The sequence below is a fragment of the Pteropus alecto genome, unplaced genomic scaffold, assembly GCF_000325575.1.
Source record: "Pteropus alecto unplaced genomic scaffold, ASM32557v1 scaffold134, whole genome shotgun sequence".
NCBI lineage: Eukaryota > Metazoa > Chordata > Mammalia > Chiroptera > Pteropodidae > Pteropus > Pteropus alecto.
Genome location: NW_006436283.1, coordinates 3,093,355 through 3,109,552, shown reverse-complemented (window position 1 = coordinate 3,109,552; position 16,198 = coordinate 3,093,355). Strand labels below are relative to the sequence as shown.

General features: G+C 49.7%; 1 protein-coding gene across 4 annotated transcripts in view; it reads left to right on the top strand.

Annotated features, from left to right (window-relative positions):
- TNRC6C (trinucleotide repeat containing 6C) overlaps window positions 1–16,198 on the top strand; it is a 75,636-nt gene that overhangs the window by 21,710 nt on the left and 37,728 nt on the right. For 3 of the 4 annotated variants that reach the window (XM_025047019.1, XM_025047017.1, XM_025047015.1), the window contains exon 1: window positions 11,903–14,425. In XM_025047019.1, the coding sequence (XP_024902787.1) occupies window positions 12,052–14,425 (2,374 nt within the window). In that variant the 5' untranslated portion in view covers window positions 11,903–12,051. Of the gene's footprint in view, window positions 1–11,833; window positions 14,426–16,198 lie in introns of those variants that run through there. The other variant, XM_025047018.1, reaches the window with a different exon arrangement.

Below are 16,198 nucleotides of genomic sequence, written 5' to 3'. Positions count from 1 at the left end.
CAGCTGCGTTTGAGGGCCAGCTGGGCTCCTGCTAGGCCTCGTCCGCAGAGAACAGCGATGGAAACTTCCTCCCGTTTCCTCCCACGTTTCGGGTTCCGCCATCCCTGTCCGTGTTGGCGCACTGCTGTCCCCACGCCGGCCTTGGCTGTTGCGGAGGGACGTCACTGGTTTTGTGACATTATTTAAGTCCACAGTGGTCGTGTTATTGAGATGACCGTCCTGGCATCCCACTCGGGCATGCAGAACAGAACACGCCCGGCTCCTCCTGAGGTCCAGTGAGCTGGTGTTGGAATGAAGCTCATTAAGTCTAAAGCAAAAGCAGATTCGGTACGGTGGCCTTCCACTGCCAGGGAAGGACGTCTTCCAGCATCGAGACGACTGTTCCCCTGAGTAGTGGGCGCTGTGGCTCCGCCTCGGACATCCGGTGGGTTATGCCCCTCGTTGAAAACACGGGCTCTGGGGCAGGCGTGCCCTGGGCTGCCCGGGCGAAAAGCCTAGAACCGTTCTGTAAGGGCCGCAGAGGGGTTGGGGGGCCCCGTGGACAGCCGCGGGGGCTGGAGGGCCTGCGGGCATTCCACCCACGGAAGGGCTGGCCCCAGAGCCCAGGGCCACCGACGAGCCAGCTCTGAGGGCAGAGCTAGTGGGGCAAAAGGACCGAGCAGTGGGGCGGGGACAGCCCCGTGGGAGGGTCTCTGTCCCCTCTTCGTCGCTGGCAGCATCCAAAGAAATGAGTCAGGGGCGAAAGGGCTCCTGTGCCACAGAGAGGCCGGGGTTCCTCCCAACCCTGACTCCACGTTCTCCCTTTAGATAACAACCGTTCGTCCTCAAATACGTTGGCCCTTTAATAAAATAATACCAGGGAAGCTGGGTTTGAACTTCACGTATCGAATCGGAGGGCAGCTCTCTCAGCCAATGGGTGAAAACTTCACCTGGTAAGATAAGTGTTAGCATGGAAATGTAGTGATTCAGGTTCCAGAAAGGTGTCAGTTCATCACGTCATTTTCTGTTCAGACTCTTATGTTTTTGCAAGTCTGGACCATAACTGGAGCTTGAAAAATCTGAGGGCTTTTATCTTTTTAAAAAAAAAAAAAAAAAACCTCTTTTTCGTTGCACTAAAAGCAGAACAATGTATTGTTTTGGTGGCTGCTTTGTGCATTTATAAACAGAGGCTTTGATTAATATGCGGCCGTGTTTGCTCCTCAGATCTTTTTGAGATAGAGGCAGGAAAGTAATTAAGAAGTTGGACACTTGCCAATTTACATATGGGGCTCATTTGGAGTATGAAAGCTCGCGTCGGTATGCCAAATGTTTAGGGGTGTTTAGGAGCAGGAGAAAGAAGAAGAGACGCAAAACAAATTAAGTATGGAGCGCGGTTTATTTGCATGCCGCATGCCGCCGATAGGCAATATGCTGTTATTCTTTTGGCTGACTTTCAAAAAAAACAGAGGGAAACTGGCTGTGGTGCTCACTGGAACCGGGTCCTGAATAGAAATGTTTGCGACAATTGAAAGCATCGAAAGAGGAAGGAAGATCGGTTTAGTGTCAGCTGCAATTAGATAATCAAAGCTTTCAAATCCCCTCCGTGGGCGCCTCCCCCGGCCGAGGCGGGTGAATCGATGCCTCCTGGCGTGGAAAGGGCACTGCCAGCTCCCGGCCCGCCGGCCGCCTGCAGGTTGCCGGGCCACAGGCCTGCCCGAGACGTTCCTGGCAGCGCGACAGGATGAGGCCGTCGCTGTGCACGGCTGCCATGGTGGAGCTGAGCGCCCAGACGGCCCCAGATGCAGGCGCGCAGGCAGCTGGCGCACAAGGTAGTGTCTCCTGCGGGGTGGGAGTCTCTCTCTGCAGCTCCTCCTGCCCCCGTCAGCCCTGGCACGGCAGGAGAAACGAAGCGCGCACGGAGCGGGGCGGGCGCTCGTCCCGGGCCGGCGTGGGCCATGCCACCCGAGAGCAGCGGCGGGTCAGGCTGATAAAATGGCGTCTTGGAGGAGCTGCTGGCTCCGGCCCGGCCGCCGAGCAGGGGAGCAGGGCGGCAGGGCACCCCCGCCAGCCTGCGTCCGCTTCCTGAGCGCCTGCCAGCCTGGCCTCGTTTTGCCCCCACTTTTATTATTCTAATAGATGCTCCACCTGGAGGAAGCAATCTCCTTTTACTGCTCCTTCGAAGAAAAACCCAGGCCACAAGCTCATTCTCTTAGACACTTTCGTTATTGTTTGCGACAATCCTTGTGCTCCATGCTGCCTTTCACAAGTCCTCGGCGTAGAAGCCGACGGATGAAGTGTCTCGGAGTCTGTCCAGCGATGGGATTCTGAATTCAAAGCGCTTCCTCCCCGAGATTTTTACACACAGTAAATGCGGTCGAGGGGGAGGCGTTTGGGGTTCTCGGAGGCCGAAAGCAGTTGTTGACATTTGTCCTGCCTCTTGGCAACCAAGTGCCAGGAATCCGTGTACCAGCAAGCATTAGGAAACATGTTATTTCCCACTGCGGAAAGCCTTTGGAATTATTTTTTGTAATGCATGGTTTATCGTCGTGTAATTTCAGTTAAAAGGACTGTGGCGATGAAGAATGTGATCACGCCCTGTTTGTCGGACGGGGCTAATTAAGCATTCTGCACACTTCTCAGCAGATCTCGCCCGAACTCCTGTCTGATTAATTTGACACCTAATTAAAATTGTGCTTACTGTAGCTTTTGGAAGCTCTTTGTCAAATACTTTTTCTTGAAAAATTTATCTTTATATCTTTAACATTTTAGAATTTAAAAGCAGAAAAGAAAGCTTTTCTCTTTAAACCATGCTGTCGTGTAATCCTTTTGATTTTAATCACTTAAGACAGCTATGTTACTTAGACTTTTATAGACACCTATTTTTAGACCATGTAAACCTATTAAATGGCAGAAGAAAAGACAATTTAACATTATACACAAACTTCCTTTTTTCTTTTGAACGCTTTTTTTAGGAGAAATTATTCTGATAGTAGGATGTAGTAGTAGAAAATGAGGGTTTTAGCTTAGTCCTTACTGCTTATTAGTTGTAGCAGCTTTTCCAAGTTTGACCTCCCTGAGCTTCGACTTCCCCATCTGTGAAGTGGACGTAATTTGTGAGGTTCGGTGAATTCAGTGTGTGTGGGAATACCTGGAACCTCAAAATGCTACGCAGTGCGTGATGTCTCACAGGTACGAAGACGCTTTCCCACAAACGCGCTCAGACTTGCTGCACATTAGGCGCGTGGATTTTCGCCTCCTAAAGCTCCGGGGCCGCACGGAGGGTCTAGAACGCCTGCCGGAGAAGGCGGTCTCGGTTCATTTCGGGAGCTTTCAGTCGTTTCAAAATGCCTGTTCCTAGAGCTCAGTCATTTCACAGTTTATTTTTTTCACAGAGTTCTGTCTTTTAGAACACTACCAAAAGATAGATTTGCGAAATGGTAACATAGTCAAGAGATGTCGGTTTATGAAAAGCCCGTTATTCGGATATTATCGAAGTCATAAAGTTCCCGTAAGAAGAATGATGTGCTTCGAACATGAAAGAATAGTTAGTCTTCTTACATTTTCACTTGTGGAATAAATTCCAGTGTCAGGATATGTCATGGTAGTGGTGCTGGGAGTGATAACGAAGATGGTGATGATGATGGTGGTGGAGATGACGATGCTGGTGATGGAGATGATGGTGGTGAAGGTGATGACGCTGGTGATGGAGATGGTGGTGATGATGCTGGTGATGGAGACGGTGGTGATGGAGATGTGATGGTGATGGTGGTGGCGGTGATGGAGGGGAGGAGGAGAGACGTTGAGGGATTCTCCAGAAGCGCCGTTCAAGAACCTGTTCACACCGTGCCCCTCAGAGACCCACGGGGTCTTTGACAGAGTCTGAGTGGTGCGGGGATGAGTGGACAGAACCTAATTTTTCCCGAGTGGCTTGAAGATTGGCTCTTTCACACGTTGGGATGCAGGTCCCATCATTTGCTTTCTGTTGCTTTTTTTGGTTTTTACTACACTGAGTGTCGAGTGGTGTCTTCAAATCAATTTGAGTCTATATTCAAAACCCATAAGTAGTGCGTTAAAATCATAACTTTTGCTTTCTAGTTTTCAAGACCATTCCAGCTTTTAAATACATTTTATGTACAAACTTTTTTGAATATTAAAGTACACAGGACACACTTAATTTCCGTTTTAAAACTTCTCGAGAAGGAAAAAAGTGATAAAACAAGACAAAAATGAAAGAAAGGAGCCCAAAGCCAGGTGGAGCCCCCGGAGCACGCGTGGGGCTCTGGGAGGTGGCGGTCTGTGCAGCTGTGCGGGCTTGGCTGGTAAGTCCATCGGGGAGGACCGTCAGACGTGTGTGTCCAGCTGGGTGTGGGTGTCTAAGGGGACTTCCAGTGGAAGACACTGACCGGTCGCATGGGACAGGCACAGGATGAGGCCCTGAAGTGTAGGACCGGAGACGCTTGAAAAGACGTCTCCAGGCACCGGGAATGAGTCAGAGCTGGAAACGGAGTGAGGCCGAAAATCAGAATCGCAGGACCACGGCAGAGCGTACTTTTCTTGGAAAAACGCTTATATTATTTTGGAGTTTTTAAAGCTTAATCGCAATGAAATGCACCATGATATTTGTCTCTCATTTTTTCTCCTTATCTACTGCTTTCGTTATAGCTAAAAACATGTAAATAGGGCAGTATTTCTAGTGGCTTCCGCAGTAAGTAATAGCACATAGGCGCGTGTGCTAAATGTATGGCAGACTGACGCTTAGCCCCCTTTCAGTCGCCTCCCGTGAGTTCTGTGTCTGCGCATTGCCGGCCTGCAAGCTGGAGCTCTGAGTGCCCCTTGCAGGATGGACCCACGCGTTTCTGTCCCATCCCTGATGAGAGCTGAGCCTCTCGCGTTTCCTTCAGCAGCCGTAACGCCTCACGACTCACCCAGCAGGAAGGATCATCCCCGGGCCACGGTCACGGCCTCTCGCGCGCACGTTTTGTGGCAGCGTCCGCTCGTGCGGGCTCAGTTCCGTTTGCCGCGTGGATGACACTGGGCCCTCCTTCTGCCGGTCATCCGGCCTCAGGCCTCGTTTCCCGCACATGCTCATTTACGTGTTTGTTTCTGCTGGAGCAGCGGTTGAAAGTAAATCACAGCCCTTAAATATCTCCTGTGTTCACAGGTGATCTCTTATATTGTTACCACAGTACAATAATAAAGTTAGGAAATTTAACATTGATCTAATACCATTTTCTAATATATCTAAATGTACTACCTTTCAGTTTCACCAGTTGTCCCAATAACGTCCTTTATAGCAATCAAATCGCCTCTATTTTTTAATGCCTACCTCCCACAAATAGAAAGTAAGATGATAAGATAGGCTACTTTAGAATTGTTTCAGATAGTAAAATAACAGCTCAGTACTTCCTGTCTTGTTTATTTGCTTTTTGTGTGTTTGTTTTGCATTCATAATTTTCGGGGAACTACCTAGAACCTGCTCCTAGAGAGTTTTAAATGGTAGCATAAACACAAAAATAATTTTCAGTTACTTCTTACGTACTTTTTGCCTCCATGTACCACCGCTGAAATTTCGGCAAAATTAGTTTTTGGAGACCTAGTTTATTTTGACGTTGAAGGACCGTGAAGTAAGGAACAAAAGAACAGCTAAAAGAGAGAAAGAAAGAAAAGGGAGAGCAGCAAGTCCAGGGACTGCCGGCCGCACATTAAATGTCAACAGCTGCAGCCCGAGACCGGGGGGGAGGGGCGCCGGGCGTCGCTCCCGCCTGCTCCTCTCCTGCCGCAGGAGGTGTGCCTGAGGGACACGCTCACCTTGGGACCCTGAGGAGCCGGGCTGCCCAGGTGCAGGACAAGAGGCGGCACCGCTGTGCAGTGCTGCGCTTCGTCTTAGGTAAAATCCTCTGGTCCTGTGCCTTCGCTTTGAAGGAAGCTGTGTTTTAGTCGTAGATTTGTAGTGTCAGTGGTCATTTTTTCTAAATTAAAAAGATTTTGAACTGTTACTTCTTTTTCTATTACTTTGTCTGAAAAGATAACCCAGTATTTTTGCAGATTATTTCAACAGTCCCAGCCAACATGGCAACTCAAGCTTAATCGTAACATCGCCTTCAGAATCGACTGAAAATGCAGGCGGCATCACCTTCTGGTGCCGGCAGGCTGCTTTCAGGCGTTTGTAAGAATGAGTCGCTGATTCACTTGTTCACGCAGCAGATGTTTCTTCCCTGCCTCTTGCGCAGTAGACGCTCTGCCCAGCCTGGGGAAGAACAGGGCAGAGCCAGGCAGTCCTCGCCCTCGTGGCATTCGCGGCCCGGGGAGGGACAGACGGGCTCGCCGATGGCCCACACTGGGACACGTGCTCCGCAGGGGAAGGAGCTCGTCCGCTGGGTCCCTCACCGTGTCCCACACAGCGTCATCGGAACCCGGGGTGGCAGCCGGGCCTGCAGGCCGGACCCACCCCGCACCTGCTTTGCTGGGACCCAGCCACGCTCATTCCTTCACGTGCTGTGTCTGGTGGCTTTTGCACCACAAGGACAGAACTGAGTAGCGTGACAGAGATCGTGTGTGGCCCACGGAGCCGGAAGTATTTACTCTCTGGCCCTTTACAGAAAACGTTTGCCCACTCCTAAGTGAATTCGAAGGAGAGGAAGACCGTTTGTTGGGACTGTCCCCAAGGGTGCTAGGCGGGGAAGGAAGCTCCCGGGTGACATGGCAGTGGGGCGGAGGAGAGAGGAGGGGGCGCCGAGTGCAGGCAGGGCCGCCTCCTCCGAGGCCCCGCTGCTGGGTCGGTGCGGTGGATGCAGCCAGTGCGCGGGAGGCGTCAGGGCAGGCCTGCTCCTCGGTGTCACCTCGTCCTGCTGGAGATGGCCAGTGTGTCACCTCGTCCTGCCCCCGTGTCGTCGAAGTGCCTTTGCCTCCTGCGGTGCTGACCCGATCGGTCTGCTGCCCTGCGCCCAGGAGGGCTGAGCGGCGGGCGGCCGTCACTGTGGTCACTCCCTCAGAAAGCGACGTGCCAGGCTGCACAGGCGCCTCTCGTACTTCACCGTGACGACTGTTTTTGTCCTAATGACCAGCATTTTTCTCGAACCTTGGGATCTTCCTTCTCGCAGGATTCCCTCCTCGGTTCCCGTGTCGGCCTCCGATCCTTGACTCTGTCGCTCTTGTCAAGGTCTTGGGACGAAGGACAGTCCGTGCAAGGACAGAATCCTTCAGCGTTGCCGATTTGGCGTTTTCCGCCTCGTTTTTCCTCTTTCCCATCTGCCCTTTCAGGTTTAGTTGCTCTGTTAAATCCCCTACTTATCTCAGCCTCTTACTACCTCCTAGAAAAGAGTATAAATTACTTTCCTTGTAGAACCTTGTGGGGTAGAGCTCAGAATGTAAAGACCTGGATGCGTTTGCTTTTCTCATAAGCGACGACATTGCCCTCACATTTTATCAGCTCATAGTATCAAAAATCAGTGCTTTAGCTCCTTTTTGTATTCGTACTTATTATTTACAGTTTTCTGTTTCGAGTATAACTATTTGTAGAAAATTCCAAAACAAAAATCATCTGAGTAGGAGGATGACATATGTCGGAATTGTTTTACGACATTTATAGAACACTCACTGGGTTTTATGGATTTTTTTAACCGGCGGTCCCTAACCTATTGGCACCAGGCGCCAGTGCTCCTCTGAGGACCTGACGCCCGATGACCCGGGGTGGAGCTGAGGCGGTGACGCCGGCACCGGGGCACGAGACTGCTCACTCGCCCGCCGCTCACCTCCTGCCGTGTGGCCCGGTTCCTAACAGGCCACGGACGAGACCCAGGGGACGGGAACTCCTGCTCCAGACAGTGTAGTTCTTTGTGTGTGACTTGGTTCATTTTAAACCGAATCAATGAGTTAGGTTATAAAAATATCTGCTTTCCATGTGAAAAGAAGCTCAACATTACTAATCATCAAGGGAGATACAAATCAAAGCCACAGTGAGACACCACTTCACACTGTCAGGATGGCGACTGTTCAAAAAAACAAAATACCAGGTGCTGGCAAAGATGCGGAGAAATCGGAGCCGTCGCGCGTAGCCGTAGCGGCGTCTAACACCGTGCGGGCACTGCTGACCACGGTACGGCAGTGCCTCAGAAACGTAAACGCGGATGTGCGCTGTGACCCAGCAGTGCCGCTTCTGGGTATCCACGCGAGATCTGAGAGCCGGGACCGTAACAGGTGTTCATGCACTCATGTTTATAGCAGCATCGTTCACAATAGCCAGAAGGCGGGAACAACCCGAATTGTCCATGGATGGATGGATGGATGAATAAGCAAAATGTGGTCTATCCAGACAAGGAAATATTATTCAGCCTTCGAAAAGGAAGGAATTCTGGAATCTGCTGTAACGGGGATCAGCCTTGAGGACATTATGCCAAGTGAAATAAGCCAGTCACAGAAGGACAGATATTGTGTGATTCCATCTGTAGGAGGCACCTGGAATCGTCAAAGTCATGGCAAAAGCAAATGGAAGAGTGATTACCAGATCTGGGGGCGGGGGAGTGGAGAGTTGTCGTTTAATTGGTACAGAGTTTCAGTTTGGGATGATGGATAGTTTGATGGTTACACAATATGAATGCACTTAAAGTCAGTCACAGAATTATAGAGTCAAAAATGGTTAAAGTGGAAAGTTCCTATTTTACCACAATAGAAAAATAATCTTTGCCTTAATAATGCAGTCGAGATTGACTGCTTGGTATTTTTGTGTGTGTGATTCTCGTGGTAATACGTAAGCTCTAGGAATCAAATTTTAGAGCTGAGAACCTTAGGGATTATAAAGTTAGTTCCTCATCATTTTTTAGAGTTGAGAAATGACTTCAGATCGTTCAGCTAATTGGTGGCTTTAGCTAGAACTCAGATTTGGCTCCATACGTTTATTGTTTGCCAGGAAATATTTATTGGTTGCCTAATATGTGACAAGCATTATGGGTAAAACTAAAAAGATACCACCCAATGCCTTAAGGCACTCACCTTCAGGAATTAGACTAAATTCAGTGATTAGATTTTTTTAAATTGCACTGACCTCTTTGCTCTTGTAAAGTTATCACGTTTTCCCAACGGTAAAGATTTGCTCTGTGATAGCATCCCCAGTACCTACGGCCTGTTGGAATTCCATCTGTCACCTCATTCGATATCATACTTCAGCATTTTTTTAACTTTTTAAAATATTTTTAAATAGAAAAAACAAAATAATAAAACTATATTCACAATGCAGATTAGACATAATATTTTGCCATATTTCCTTCAGATCTCAATTTAGAAATGTTATAGATGTTGCCCCAATCCCATTTTTGTCTCCCCCAAAGGAACCACAGTACTCAAGTTTTAGTGTGAAAATGACTATCCAGAGTGGGAAATGATGTCTCATTGTTCTGAAGCGCATTTCTTGATGAGGGCGATTTTTGTTTCATATGTTGGTGGCTGTTTGGGTTTCCTCTTTTCTAAATTGTCTGTATCTGTCTTTTTCCATTTTTGTTGGGTTTTCGGTCTTTTTCTTATTGATTTGTAGTTCTTTATTCTGATCATCATTCTTTATCTGTTCTTTCTGTCTGTGGCTTGCTTTTCAATTTCCTTTATGTGATGTCTTTTGTCATACTCATGTTTTTAATATTATAATCAAATCTATCAACTTTTTTTATGTCTCTATAAGAAAAGACAGTATCCAAGGTCATAGAGATAGTCTCCTATATTTCCTTATTAGGCTTTATGAAGTTTTGCTTTTTATATTTATGGCCTTTAAATGCGTATAGAATTTATTTTCGTGTACACTCTGAGGTAGGGATCCACTTCTATTTTTTCCATATGGCTAGCCAGTTATCCAACAGTATCTATTAGCTAGTCCGTCCTTTCTCCACTAGTTTATAATGTATCCTTATCCATCCAGGATAGAGACACATTTTTTAAGCCTGACATAGAATTGAGTGTGAGTCCATCAAATCGGGGGCTGAGCAGTGGTCAAAAGCATTTCACACAAGCCCTCAAAGTAGACCATTGGCAAAGAGCCGACCCTCTGCAGTGTGGGCTTCATGGAGCGGAAGAGGTAATATTATGTACTCCTCAGGCCCTCCGCCTCCGCGCCTGGGAAGGAATGCAGCGGTGAGCCAGGCGGGTAACTGCCGGCAGGGTGTGGGTTGCAGTTCTGATGAGGGGGTGGGCGGGGGGCATGGCCTGCCTCAGGAAAACCCTGTCCCTGGGGGAGACAGACAGATGGGCGAGTGTGATCCATTCGCTGGAAACGGGATAATCTGTTTTTGAGGCTGGTCTTATTTTCTGTGTTAAATGATGAGTGGCTCATGTATCTCTTTAATTTAGTTATTATATAAGCTAGTTTTCGTAGTATATGCAAAACCAAGAAGGGAAATTGCCAGAAACCAGGGGTGCAGAGCCAACCCTAATATTTGGCAATAAAAAACTTAGTTGTTTTCTAGTCACTGAGATACTTGCAGTTGTCCGTTGGCTGTCTTCATGGCCCTTCGCAGTGTTTACCTGGAATTACTACCTGCCTTAGAACCACCTGGAGCATAATTCTGAATTTATCGCATCCCTTTTAAACCAAGCAACAAAAATCATTTGTGTTCAAGGTTGAAGTTAGCTTTAGTATGTTCTTTCTAGTGATAGTGATAATTCTTCGCATACCTCCTCTTTTTTTTTCCTTTTAGCTCCATCAAACTTTAAAAAGAATTAATTTCCTTTGAGAAACCTAGTTTTACTGTCCATTGAGTAAGATTTTTCTTGTTAAAATAAATTTGAAGAGAAAATGATGAAAAGGTTCTAAAAGAAAAATATTTTGTTGCAATTCTGTATATCATGCTATTTTAAGAAACTCTGTCAAGGATTTCTAAGTTGTGTGTTGTATATACAAGTTCAATTTATTTTTCGATATTTTCTCCATTTTTGAGGACATATACTGCAAATAAAGTCTAAAAACTTATTGAAATATCATTGATTGCAATGTTAGAAATACTCAAATAATAAGGAAATCATAGGAGATAAAATGCAGATACTGGATCCTTTAAAAGGATAATAAGAACGAAACGGTATAAATACTATAGGAAGATAGATAAAGCTATTCTGGGAATCTCCAAAGAAGAGACTATAATTTAAGGAAATAGAAAGCAATCTATTAGAAAGAATCCTTAGAAATCAAAGAAGATACCAGATGTGGGGCTGAGAATATTTTTGTTAATGTACCAAAAACAATGATAAGCCACAGTTGCTGGTAACGACAGATGAAGTAGCATAATTGTAACCAAACATTCCGTTAATGCCCTCGATGACATAAGATAGCATTATCTAGTACCTTTCTCTCTCTGTCCCCCACCCCCAAAACATTGGTTCTGTTACATGATTCTGCAGCGCGTTTATAATTCCTTTTTACTAAGTGAGCCGCGTAGCCGCTGCATGATCCTGTGACTCTTGAAGAACTACGGATTTTTTTAGAGTCCGTGTGAACTTCTTGTCGCCTGCGTTTCCGAAGAATCTGGCTATTCATAGGTGCTGCACAGTTGCACGAATTCCCCAACCGCTACGTTGCAGTCAGCAGCCTTCATTCCTACCGGCGCCTTCGGCGACTCACGTGCCAATGTGCACTGTGAATCTTCTCGAGGAAAGTAGTATGGTGTCGTGGTAAGAATTGATGTCATTTTAGAAACATTAACTCTTTTTTAAATGGGAGCTATTAGGAAGACAAATCACTTTTTTCGTTAAGTCATTTTTTGGCATTTGTTATTCAGAATTGAAAGCGAAATAATGAGCTTCCCCCAAAGGCTAGCTGACAGTCGATTCGTTGACAAATGGGAGGAAAAATCTAATTCTGAATCTGCGTCATCTTTTTCAGATCTCAGTCACAGCGGATTGGCAGATCATTATGAAAGTTCCCACTGGGGACAGCAGCCCACGTACCGCAGCGAAGCCCACCGCAGCTGGGATAAAGTGATCATCGATAGGACTGACAAGGAGGCGTGGCCTTCCATCACGGGGGCGGAGCCCGAGTCTGCCTCAGAATGCACGACAGACACTGACTCCGCGTCCACCTGCGGCTCCGAGAACAGTAGCATGGCTACAGGCAGCGCCCCGGGCAGCTTCACTGGGCACGCCAAGAAGACGAACGGCAATAATGGCGCCAGCGGCGCACTCGTCCAGAGCCCCTCCCATCGGAGTGCCCTCGGAGCAGGGGCAGCAGACGGGAGCGGGAGCGCAGCCAGAGTGTGGGGCGTAGCCACGGGCTCCAGCGCCGGCCTCGCTCACTGCTCGCTCAGCGGTGGGGATGGGAAGATGGACGGCATGATGGGAGACGGGAGAAGTCAGAACTGCTGGGGCGCTTCCAGCTCCAGTGCCGGCATTAATCTTAACCTTAACCCCAACGCCAACCCAGCTGCCTGGCCTGTGCTTGGACATGAAGGACCCGTGGCGACAGGCAACCCTTCCAGTATTTGCAGTCCGGTCAGTGCCATAGGGCAAAACGTGGGCAACCAGAACGGGAACCCAGCAGGCGCCCTGGGCGCCTGGGGAAGCCTGCTGCCGCAGGAGAGCACAGAGCCACAAACGTCCACTTCTCAGAATGTGTCTTTCAGCGTACAACCTCAGAACCTTAACACTGATGGACCAAATAACACTAACCCCGTGAACTCTTCAAACCCTATCAATGCAATGCAGACAAACGGACTGCCAAACTGGAGCATGGCTGTCGGCATGGGGGCCATCATCCCGCCCCACCTGCAAGGCCTTCCTGGTGCTAACGGATCGTCGGTTTCTCAAGTCAGCGGGGGCGGTGGCGAAGGAATCAGCAGTTCTGTGTGGGGACTGTCCCCAGGTAACCCTGCCACAGGAAATAGCAGTTCTGGGTTCAATCAGGGGAATGGAGACACTGTGAACTCAGCATTAAGTGCTAAACAGAATGGATCCAGCAGTGCTGCGCAGAAGGAAGGAGCCGGAGCGAACGCCTGGGACTCCGGGCCTCCCGCCGGCCCCGGGGTCCTCGCTTGGGGGCGGGGCGGTGGCAGCAACGGCGTTGGTAATGTCCATTCGGGAGCGTGGGGCCACCCCGGCCGAAGCACCTCGAACGGGGTGAACGGGGACTGGGGAAAGCCCCCGAACCAGCATTCCAATAGCGACGTCAGTGGCAAAGGGTCAACAGGGTGGGACGGTCCTGGTGGGAGCAGCCAGAGCCCTGCCGTGCAGCCCGGCGGCGAACACGTGAACTCCTGGGCCAAAGCTGCACCTTCCGGAACCGCGGCGAGCGAGGGGAGCAGCGACGGGTCCAGCAGTCACAACGAAGGCAGCGCGGGGAGGGACGGCGCCGATGGCCGCAGGCGCGACCGAGGCGTCCCAGACCAAGGGCACGTCCAGTTGCCAAGGAACGACCTCGACCCAAGGGTTCTATCTAATACCGGTTGGGGACAGACTCCAGTAAAGCAAAACACTGCCTGGGAATTTGAGGAATCCCCGAGGTCGGAGAGAAAGAACGACAATGGGACCGAGGCCTGGGGTTGCGCAGCTGCTCAGCCTTCAAACTCAGGGGGGAAGAACGATGGGTCCATCATGAACAGTACAAATACCTCTTCAGTATCGGGGTGGGTCAGCTCCCCGCCTGCTGCTGGGCCAGCAAACACAGGTTGGGGAGACAGCAGCAACAAAGCGCCAAATGGCCCAGGGGTTTGGGGGGACTCGATAAGCTCTACTGCTGTTACTAATGCTGCTGCTGCCAAGAGCGGCCACGCTTGGAGTGGGACCGTAAGTCAGGAGGACAAGTCGCCCACCTGGGGTGAGCCTCAAAAGCCCAAATCTCAAAACTGGGGCGATGGACAGAAATCAAATCCAGCCTGGAGTGCCGGAGGGGGCGATTGGGCAGATTCATCGTCTGTCCTCGGACACTTGGGCGACGGGAAAAAAAATGGCTCTGGATGGGATGCCGACGGTAATCGATCGGGGTCTGGTTGGAATGAGGCTACAAGGTCTGGGACCAGTGGCTGGGGCAATGGCACAAACGCAAAGGTGAATCCAGGGACAAACTGGGGCGAGTCTTTGAAACCTGGCCCCCAGCAGAACTGGGCGAGCAAACCCCAAGACAACACCGTGAGTAACTGGGGAGGAGCCGCTTCCGTTAAACAGACAGGAACGGGGTGGATCGGGGGGCCGGTCCCCGTCAAGCAGAAGGACAGCAGCGAGGCCACGGGCTGGGAAGAGCCTTCTCCACCATCCATCCGACGCAAAATGGAAATCGATGATGGTACCTCAGCTTGGGGCGACCCGAGCACCTACAACAACAGAACTGTAAACATGTGGGACAGGAACAACCCGGGCATCCAGAGCAGCGCCACGGCCAGCTCCACCGCCACCGCCACCACGAGCAGCAGCACAAACGTGGGCGAGACGCCGCCACCGCACCCGGCCAGCGCCCAGCTGAGTCGGTCGCCGCTGCTCGGTCCAGGTATGGAAGGTGCTTTGTGTTATTTAAAAGTAAAAAAATCACTTTTTCTCATTAGATGCGCACACATAGTCGGGCTCGTGTTTCTATAGCAGACGACATTAAGTGCCCTTCACCTTGAAGTGTTGTGCTTAAGGATTGTCCAAAGACAATACATAAAGCAGGATTCCTTGATAGCTTTCCATCCAAGAAAAAAGAATAAAGCACTTGCAGTGGAAAAGAAAGAAATACATCCTCCTCAGGAAAGATTGGGGGCCGTTACGTTAGTCCACGTTTATTTTCAATGTCTTCGTTTCTTCACGAGATAAACCGGTGGTTCTCAACCCTGGCTCCTGTTAGAATTACCTGGGAGCAGGGCGGGCTGGAGGATACCGGCCTCAGAGGTGCCTAGTGTCACCGGTCTGGAGGGGAGCCCGTGCGCTGGTGCTTTTAACCCATTTCCCATTTAGAAGAAAAAGTGCAGCTCGCTGCCAGCGTTAATTTAATTTTGCACAAACACGCTCTTAGAAGCCGAAACAGATCTGGTTTTCAATGTGAAAATTAAAATGTAAAAACTGTTCTTGAAGTTATTTCTAAACAGAACTCGTCTCTAATCCTAATGTAACAGAAATGTATACATCAGTCGGATTCATCAGACGAATCTTCGGCTAACGACTGATCGAGAACGATGTTGACGTCGCGCGTAGGAACGCTACATTTTCTAGGATTTGACATTTTCAGTGACCGAGAATTACTATGTTTTGTAAACAGAAATACCACCACTAAAAACCAGATGCTATAGATAGAATGATGTCATTTGTTTCCGAAAACTCTCAATATACTAGAGTGATGTGAAAATAATAATAAAAAAAGAGAGATTTCGAGGCAGACTTCGGGGGTGAGCTTAGGACTGGGATCCGCAAGTTATCTCGGGGTAAATGCTGCAGCTGCGGGCGCTGCCAGTGAGTATTCTCGGAACAAAAAGGAAATGGGTTAAAGCTCCACGGGTGCTTCTGAGGCATAGTTAACAAATAAATCCGTCTTTGTAAAATGTGAATGGCATTGCACAGTACAAGTCATGTTTTGATTTCAGTTGAAAGAAGAATCTTAAAGTTAGACTGACGCTTGCGTTTGGAGCTCCTGCCTTGTGCAAGGCGCTCTAGTAGATACTGTGGTGGAAAAGAGGCGATGCCACGCCCCAGACCAGAGCCCGCCCCCAGGGAGCGCGGATCATGGCCGAGACAAGTAAACACTCGGCAGGGACCGTGAAGCATCGGGCTTCGTAACCGGAGAGTTGCCGGTAGCCCCACATCGCTAACTAGAATGCTGGTCCGTGCCGGACAGTACCTCTGAGCTCCGCGCGTGCAATCTGCCCCAGCCGACATCGACTCACAGAGCTCCCGGGCGTGGAAGGGACCAGAAGGACAATACTGTCCGGATCGGGGCATTGCGATCAAGTCCTTCCCTCTCCTGCTCTCCCCGAGCGATCGGAGGCCTCTGCACGCGGGCGCCCGGGCAGTGCCCGAGGCCCCGCCGCCTCCAGCGTGCTTCTTCCTCGGCCACTGTGGCTGTCCCGTCCTTAGACGGAGCCTCACTCAGCCTCCCAGCGGGGTCTGTAATCGCTCGCTTCGTTCGGGGCGATGCGAAAGCGCGGCCCCGTTTCCCATACTGCAGAATTCCAGACAGTTGCAGGCAGTTCTGTCCCATCAACCCGTGCCCCAGGGACTAGTCCCAGCTCCCGCAGCTATGCCTCACGGTCACGGCCGTGAATCTTTCTGTCGTCATCAGAAAAGCTAC